Consider the following 9,732-nt stretch of genomic DNA (forward strand, 5'->3'; position numbering starts at 1 on the left):
AAAAAAAAAGAAATTTTAAGGCAGCCTAAATTTGAGGCATTGGCATCGCTATTATTGGGGTATTTTAGCCAGGTTTATTTTGCAAATCAAGAGCACAAAGCCCAGTAGAATGATTTAGAATGTTGTGAGTTTGGCCAGAAAGAAAACTCCAGTTAGAGATATGGACTGCAAAAACAGTGCTGGAGAGATCCTGACTGATGAGAAGAAACAAGACAATGCAAAAGATGGCCTGAGGACATCACAGAGCCCGGCGCGGAGACCGCTGCGCCACCTCCAAGGACATCACAGTCAGCAGCAAGGCACCGTCCTGTGCAGCCTCAAAACTGCAATGGTGAAAATTTTGCTTTGAGAAAAAAGTTGCAGAGCATTACATTCCAGAATAGTGGCAGCATAGAAAATGTGCTCCTTAGAATTAGATTCAGTTGCAATGAATAGAGTTATTTGTTCTAATCGTGCTTATAAATGGGATATCATGTCTGCATCTTGTACAACAAATAACCACTAGGAAGACACTATGCAATGTGTTAATTATTGAAACTGTCCTACTAATTTGATTTGAAACTGTCTCATTGCTATTTTTTTCTCAATAAAATTATGGGAAAAAACCAGGGAGGGTGGTAGAAAGCACAGCTAGATCAGGGAACAATGTCTGGAGCCCAGCAGTTTCAGAGATGACTTTTGAGGTCTGCAGAGTCCTGCTGATAACCCACTAAGACTACTGGACTATATTGGATTATTTTGCTGAATTCACACTACTACAATATTTAAATGGCAATGGAATACCCTTCTCTGACAAAACTAAACAAAAAAAGTGAATACAAATGAAGGACCATTTTGTATCTGTATATACAAAATATTGAGGATAGATATACACCTACTTTCTCTTAATTCAATGAGAAGAAAGATTTGTACTAATAGTATTTGTACAGGATATCATGTCTGCATCTTATACTATGTATAACTACTATGAAGACAACAATATGAAATGTATTAGTTATTTTGACCCAGTAACTTTCCTACTATCCTGTTTTGAAACTGTCTCATTACTATTTGTTTCTCAATAAAATAAACAACTGCATGCTAAAAAAAAGAATTAGATTCAGAGTGTCCAGCGATCCACACATTGAACTCCTATAGCCAAGAGAGAAGAAAGACTGGAAACTGCCATAACTGGCAGCAGACTTTGGCATCGTCCACATGTCCCTGGTTTTAGGCACATGCACAATGGAAGAGTTATCATGCTAGGAAGGCTTCCACCACAATTTAGGAAGCCCTAGGAGTCCAGGCAGTGTGACCCTGAGAGAGCAGTGTCTTTGCATCTGGAAACTGGTTTACAGAAATATGTCTAGTTGCCAAGTTGACAAAGGGTGGACTGTAATGGTTGATACACTGTGTCAACTTGAGAAGTTCAAAAGCTTAACTAAGTAACCCAGCAGTTGTATATCCGAGGGTGTAGAGGATGTACTATCTATGGTTGTTCATTGTGTCACCTGGAGAAGTTCAGACATTTAAGTGATCTAGCAAGGATCCAGGGTCACTTCATAAGCATCCTGGGCCTGTGCAAGAAGACACAGAGCTGGTGAGAGTGCTATACCACTGGAGGGTGGGCAGCCTGCATACAGAATAAGGGACGAAGAGACTTGTCCCCTTCCCTGTTTCCATTTGGTGCTTTTGCCATCTTCTGCTGCCATGAACTGTTGCCTATATACCATGCCAGCCTGTCTTATAGCCAGCTGATTATAGAATGAAACCTGAACTGTGAGCTAAGTAAGTGTTTCCTTCTTTAATTTTGGGTGTTGGGTATTTTGACCCAGCAACAAAAGTAACCAAGACATGGCACCTTGTGATAAATTAGTGGGTATTTGGGTTGCAGTTTGAGGACTTGTCCTTAAAACATTCACCATCGTTTCTGGAGACCAATTCTTTCTCCCTTCTGTGATTCCTGGATATGAGCATTATCAAAAAGAATACAATGGGGGTTAGGAGTGTAGCCTAGAAGGTATGAGACCTTGAATTAAATCCTCGGCATGAGGAGTAGGGGCAGTAATGGCCCCAAAAGCCTCAGATGTACAAAGCTAGGGATAAAAAGTACTGCATGCCATATGTTTGAACATTCTCACATTGTAGCCCCTCTCCCATCTCAGCAGACAGCTGCTCTGAATGAGCTGTGTCCTACAGGTGAAGGGCCTAAGAAGGTGACACAAGGTAACTTGCCCAAGATGGCGCAGCTAAAGAAGAAAGAAGATTTGAGCCACCACACCATCCTGCTCCCTGACTCCATCAAACTGCCACTGAAGAAAACGAATAGCACATGTTCCCCAGTACTCCAGACGTATGGCTTTACAATGATTCTGAGATGTCTAAGCTGCCCATCTATTTCTATGCACTGGTTCTGTCAAAGTGCTGAAAGATACAGCCAATTCATTTGTTTTACATTGAGATGCATCTCATGGTCATTATAGTAAGCAGTTTCATGCTGACTTAGATAACTGAGCCTCCCTACTGCAGGAGGGCTCACAACTGACATCTCTGTTTACCAGGGCAGATTTCTGCAACGGTCTTCTGCTTCAAGTAGTCCACAGGACTCAAGGGCCCTAGGCTGCAGGCTGCAGCCATTCTTAGTGACATTCCCGACGTGTGGATCTAAATGCAGCAGCATTTCTTTGTATAGTAACAGCACGAGAGCTAAAAGCTCTCACGTGAGAATGTGTGACTGCTGAAAAAAATCCTTTTCAATACTATTAAAAGTTTTCATGCACTCTCATTAGTTTCAATATCCTAAAACACTTTTCCTTTGTAGAATGCATAATCTCTACACTTAATAGCTTTATATGTCTCAAAGAGGTCATCTATAAACATGCTTACAATAACATCAGCTATAACTGCAAACAGAAAAAAGCTCTAGAAATAGCACCATGTTCAGTAACAGAACTGGTAAAGTACTTGTGCTCAATGCTGTCTTACAAGACATTGAATCAAGGAAAAAAAAGTGTTCCTGTCCATGAGTAGCAATTAAAAAGTGGCCCTAAACTTCCTCTGCAAATGTTAAGTGTGGCTAATGAGAGGAGGGTAGTACTGCTAAACCAGCACTGCTGGGCACAGTAGAACCTGTGTGTGAATTTTACTGCTCGTGCTACATTGCCACTTGTGATTGTTATAACATTAACTAGGCAACAAGCGATGCTGGTACACAACAATGAGGAAGATGGCAGAGATGACAATGATGAAGAGCTGATGAGCCCGGATGTTCACAGATCAAAACTCACAGTCAGGTGCCTCTTGTTCGTTGCAGGGGGCAGGGGGGGCAGCCTCGGCCCTCACCTACCTTGCTGGATGAGTGCTTCTGCTGCAAGCTCCACGCTGCCCACATTGGCATATTCCTCGCTGGGGTGTTTCCGGTTGTAGTGCCTCTTCAGGGAGCCAGAGATGTTGCAGGAGTAATGGCAGTGAGCACAGCGGAAAGGCTGTGGGGACAGGGCGAGGAGAGGTGAGCCCCAGGTATGGGCTACAGTCTCCCAATTGCCTTCCCCAAATCCACGCTGCCCCTGCTGAGTACCTGCCAGCTGAAAGACCACAAGGAGCAGCCTGTCACTTGTAAGATGCCCTGGGAAAATGCTCGCTGTGGGGATGCTGAGGCCTGCCCAAGCCATGATCCACCAAGCGACCAGAAAATGTGTCCCCAGGGAGGGGCTGCTCTTTGCTAAATGAGTTTCCTGTGGTTATTTTGTTCTTTTTCTTTTTGGCCCACCCCAAACTGTTTAAGAAAAAGACATCAAAAAAAAAAAAAATATTGGAGAGGAATATGATGTGGCTGAATAGAAGAGTTGTGTCCAAGAGACTCAGAGATCACCTAAAAACAGGCAATTGGAAGAAGGGGAGGGACATACACTGATGCAAAGTCTATTGAAAAAACCAGACTTGCAGATCAAACTACATATGCATAGGAGTTTAAAAGCAGTGATACAATCCAACAGGATGGCCTTGCAGGGCCTCAGCCCATACCCCACACAGGACTTGCGGCTCTGAGATAGCTGGTGTGATCCAAGCAGCACAGCAGAGCCCAGCCACGCAGCACAGACCTGGGGAATGTGGGCCTGCTGCCTCACTGTCGTCCCTCACCACACAGAAGACTCAGCAGCCTGGCAGCACTTTTTGCTGCACACATCAGGGGCAAGTAACCAGGGAACTGCTCCCTCCCTCCCTCCTCCTGTCCACTCTCAAACTCTTGAGAGGAACAACACAACTACAGCCTGTGTTCAGTGTGTTCGATATTGAACCCAGAGCACATCCTGAGCCTCCGCTGGGGGCCTGCAGTGTTTCCCTCCCAAACAGAGACATTATTTGGTGCCCAGAGCTAACACTGGTCCAGCTGGAATTCATAGTCAGCACCCTGCACTAGCTTGAGCTTATGGCAAGTTCTCCGTAACTGCTCCAGTCCTTCCCTTCCAGAGTCTCTGTCTGACATCTAACATCAGTTCCCTGGGAACCAGGTTTTACACAGGATGTTCTAAGAACCTTATTATGTAGGGCAGAGTCTCCAACTGCATTGTAGCCAGAGCCCCAGATACAACCCCCTACCTGCCACCACAGGACAGCCTTCTGCCTGGATGAGCAGCAAGGCTCCATGGCGGCCTCTTCTGCCCCATATTCTGGATACCTGTGAGACACCACGCATGGCTCTGTGCCATCACTGGGCTTGCAGGAACTGCCCACATTAGTCTTGGGCAGATCTATTTCTCCTCTGAGCATCCAGAGGACTGATAAGCAGACTTGAGAGCTCATAGGAGCCTCCACATGATATCAAGGGCCTGTGTCACCAACACTGGAATGTACATCAGGTAGTGAGCGGCAGTCCCATACCAAAAGGAATCTACAACAGGAAGTATGGTCCACACCTTCCCTGGCTCAGTCCCCAGCTAGAACAACTGCCACAGCAAGGAACTATGGAGAGGGGTCCCCTTGAACTGAGGGATCTCCATAGAGTCTCGCTGGCTATAAAGGGGCAAACAGGAATGTGACTCGTTATTAATATTAAGAACTACTGACTGTACTCCTCTGGAAATAAATAGGAATATCTCTCTCTCCTCTCTCCCCTCCCGTCTCCTACCCTGCCCTGTCCCACCCCACCCCGGTCCCTCTCACCGTCCCTCCCTCCCTCCCTCTCTCTCTTCCCCTCCATTATTGATAGGTTTTTTTGCCCCACTATTTTTTTCCTTCGGCTGAAGTTGTAGTTTTATCACCAATTTTCTTGTTCCTTTAAGATTACTTTGGTTTTTATTTGTTTGACTAGGTCCTCTTTTTTATCCTCTCTGCCCCTTCTTGTCACTCTGTCTCAGTTATACTTCTCTCTTTGCTGGGACAAATATGCAACACTCAAAATGAGGGAGGGAAAGGTCTCTTTAGCTCACAGTTACTGGAGGTTTCAGTCCATACTCAGCTGGCTCCACGGCAAAGTGACACATGGCAGAGGGCAACCTTTCAAAGCAGCAAAAGGTAGGAGGAGCAGCAGCTCAAGCAGCTAGCTTCTCTTCCCTCCTTACACTGTAATGTAAATGGCCTGCCCCAGGGCAGGTGCAGCATTCATGCCCACAGTAATCAGTCACTAACTCCAGATGCTGCCCCATGACTGCCTGAGGCTTTGGGGAGACACCTACACACAAACCATAACACACTCTTTCTCTCTTTCAACTAGTTCCCTTAGTATTTTTTATTATTTTCTTTTCTTCTAATTTAATCTCCACTCCCCATTAATCATCCTTTCCTCAGTAGTCGTCTGTTAGTGTTATCTAATTCCACTGATGTCCCTGCATTCTTAACAGCACCTTCTCCATCAATCCTCTACATAGCTATCATTTTAGACACCTTCCTGCATTGCTTTATTTTTCAGAATCTATTTCTTTTCTCTTTTTTCTTCATACTATCACACCCATACTGCCTACCCTTGTGACTCTACAGGAGTTTAACTATACCTTACTATGTCTGAATGATGCTTTAAGGTAAAAGCGGGTAAATTTTTTCTATTGGGGAAATATTTACTGTATATAATTTTCTGATTTGTCTTAGATCTTGCTATATAACCATAAACCTTGTACCTAGGGTTAAAGGTGACCAAGTATTAGTTATTACAGCTTGTCATTTTCCAGTTTGTGTTTGATACTACAGATATTACTCAATGTGATAAGTTAGCCAAGGTGACAGAGCTGCTATGAGCAACTGATCCTCCCTATGAACCAAGACCAAGATTTTTGGAGGCATATAACACTAGAGCCTAGTACCAAAGGTGCTAGGCAGAATAGGCTGCAACCTCTCATCCCTAATAAAAGAAAAAGGCAGGATCCTGGGACAGACTCAAAGGTCAAAAGCCAGCTATGCCTGGAAGACATCTGAAAAATAGTCATTACCTAAAGAGGTCTTGATACTAGCAATAAAACTACCTACCATAAGCAACATGTAAGTCTTAATGTGGAAAACAAATAAACAGAAACAAGAAAGAAAATGTGAAAACACAGGAGCAAGATGCAATGAAAAACTCAATTCCCCCCAAAGAGCCCCAGAGGGCAATGAGATGGAAGAATTCAAAAGCTACATAGCTAAACATAAAACTGTAGGAATGGCATGGAGAAGTTATGGAGATAGGTCTCCTACATAGGTGAATATGTCCGTAGACAAAGACAGAAAAAGAAGTAATTAGACAAAGAGATGATGACCATGATGAAGGACATGGTCAGTGAGTAGATACAGATAAACAATAGACCAGCTTAGGGAAACCATGAATGCTCAACATAGGAAAGAACTGGATGCCATGAAACAATGCAAGCATATACCTGGGTAGAGCAAACCAACAGGAAGACAGAATACCAGATCTAGAGGACAGGGCTGTGGGTAGTGATCACCAAATGAAATATTTTTTACAAACCACAAAAAGAACCACTACAATAGCTGCTAGATAATGCAAAGGAGAGTAATCTAAGATAAATTAGAATAATCGAAAAATCAGAAGATAACACAAAGAACATAAAAACCCTGTTTACAGAAGTAACAGGAAAAAACTTCCCAAGCATAGGAAAGAATCTGACATACAGATAAGTGAGGGATTTAGAGCCCCAAATAGCAATGGTTAGAAAAGAAAAGAAAAACACCAAGGCATATAACAGTCAAGATTCCAGAAGTCAAGCACAACAATACAGTATTAAAAGGTGTTAAGGAATCACCTATAAAGACCAACGCATCACAATCATAGCAGACTTCTCTAGCAAACCCTCAAGTCAAGGAGAGCTTGGAGTGAAGTACAGGATAACTTGGTTCATGAACTCAGTTCTCTTCACAGTGATGGCTGCAAAGTGAACTGGACAAGAACATGTGCAGCATATTCATATATAGCAGCACACTGTTGGATCATTAAAAAGAAAAATCACGAATCGATCTTACATACCAAAGCTAGTTTCTTTTCTTTTCTTTTTTTTTCTTTTTCTTTTTTGGCAGAACAAGGGATTGAACTCAGACCCCTGCCTTTGCCAGGGAAGAACTTATTCTACTGAGCCATCTCCCCGTCCCCAAAGCTAGTTTCTGTGGCTGGATAACTCTTATTCATCAGGCACTGAACTGCTCCCTTTTCAGAAATACAGGTAACATTTAAAGTTTTTCTGATATCTTTATTTTTGTCTGCTGTGACTTGCTGACTCAATGCAGCTGAATTTGAAATACAAACAATGTCATTTCCTGCAAGGATTAACTTGTCTTTCTGGGCTTGAGATACTGAGCAAGTAACATTTTCACTCAAATGAAAGTGGTGGGCATATTTCTCACCTAAGAAATTCCACATTTTAACAAGAGAATTATTGTCCTGAATAGCAATGTTCATGGGGAAGTACGCATACACAGACCTCATCATGCACTAGAAGCCCATCACCACACCCGCGGTCCTGTTCTGTACCTGACTACCGACCATGTGAACAGCAGCCAAGCCCTTTCTGTTTTCCAACCATTTGTCAGCCTGGAGCCCTGCTTTTTCTTTCTGATGAGACTGAGCTCTACACTGATATGGTTAAAGTCCCCATGACAGGGCTCCTCTGGAGCTTCTCACAATAACTGTGTGGCCCTTCTGAGTGACATTTTCTGGAATGTCAACGGTCTCATTGCTGAAAAATGATTTTCGTTCTTGCAAGAGATACATCAAGAGCTGGATCTTGTTTCTAGATCCATTCTGTTAATCTGTTCCTTTTGATTATTGAACTGAGACCATGCAAATTGATGGCTGTAACTGATAGGTACTTACTTATTCTTCTCATTATATTATTTTCCCGTTGGTTCCTTACTTTTAAACCAAAAAGAAATGCATAGACTGAAAGTCAAAGAATAGAAAACCATACTCCATGCAACAGGAAACTGAGAAAAAAGTAGGAGTAGTAAGTCAATTTGCTGACAAAGTGGATTTCAAGCTAAAACTTATCAAAAGAGACAAAAAAGGTCACTATTTGCTTGTTAAGGAAACAATCCAAGAGAAAGACATAACAATCATAAATATATATGCACCAAGTACTGACATATTCAACTATAAAAAACAATAATGAATATGAAAAATCAGATAAATAGTAATACAACTGAAATAAGGAAGGTTAATATACCACTGTCACAAATACACAGATCAACTAGACAAAAAATTAACAAAGACATATCAGAACTCAAACCTTTGAAAAAGTAGACTGAGAAGAAATATACAGTGTTTCATAAAACAGAATAAAAGTTTTTTTCAGTAGCACATGGAACTTTCTCCAAAACAGACCATAAACTAGCTCATAATACATGCTTACATAAATGCAAAGGAGCTGAAGTTATCCAATGTATATTACTATATCAGATAATAGTGCAATGAAATTGGAAATGAATGCCAAAAGAAATCACAAAACCTATATAATAAATACAGATCCAATAATATCCTCTTGAACAATAAATGGGTCATAGATAACATGTAAGAAGGAATTAGATAGTTGCTATAACTAAATGATAATTCTAATACAACTGAAACTTCTAAAATGCAATAAAAGCAATTATATAAGGGAGGTTTACAGCAGAGAAATCCCACAGAAAAATTGAGAGAGCTCCACATAATAACCTAATGCTGAACTTTAAATCTCTAGAAAAAAGGAGAACAAGTTATTCTAAAAGCTCATAAAAGTAAGGAAATTTTAAAGATAAGACAATAAATTAATGAAATAAAGACTAAGAAAACAACACAAAGAAACAATGAATCAAAGAGCTGATTCATTTAAAGATTAAATAGACAAACCCTTACCCACCTTATCAAAACAAATAAAGAGAAGACCCAAATCCACACAACAGAATGAGGAGGGAGAAATCACGTTGGACCCTGCAGAAATCCAGGCGATCACTGATACCTATTCTGAAAAACCTGGATTCAAACAAGATGGAAAATTCAGAAGAAATGGTTAGATTCTTAGATAGGAATGAATTCTGAAAGCTGAACCAAGAAGATATAAAAATTATAAACAATTTAGTAGTCAATGAAATTGAAGCTTTAGTTAAAAAAAAAAAAAAAAAAAAAAAACTACCAACAAAGAAAAGGCCAGGTCTGAAGGGATTCACTGGTGAGTTCCACAAGAACTTTAGAGAAGAGCTAATGCCACTACTCCTCAAACTTATTAATGAAATCAAAAGAACAGCAATACTCCCAATGTCATCCTTAGAAACAAGTATTAATATTTCACCAAAACC

The 9,732-nt window shown here is 41.4% G+C and overlaps 1 protein-coding gene across 1 annotated transcript in view; it reads right to left on the reverse strand.

The window, feature by feature from the left end:
- Zfat (zinc finger and AT-hook domain containing) overlaps positions 1-9,732 on the reverse strand; it is a 279,413-nt gene that overhangs the window by 69,166 nt on the left and 200,515 nt on the right. The window contains exons 12-13 of the mRNA XM_012517210.2: positions 3,326-3,464; positions 2,866-2,882 (exon numbers count right to left, since the gene is read on the reverse strand). Coding sequence (XP_012372664.2) covers positions 2,866-2,882; positions 3,326-3,464 — 156 coding nt within the window. The remainder of the gene's footprint in view (positions 1-2,865; positions 2,883-3,325; positions 3,465-9,732) is intronic.

Source organism: Octodon degus, unplaced genomic scaffold, assembly GCF_000260255.1.
Source record: "Octodon degus isolate 3935 unplaced genomic scaffold, OctDeg1.0 scaffold00154, whole genome shotgun sequence".
In the NCBI taxonomy this organism is placed as follows: Eukaryota; Metazoa; Chordata; class Mammalia; order Rodentia; family Octodontidae; genus Octodon; species Octodon degus.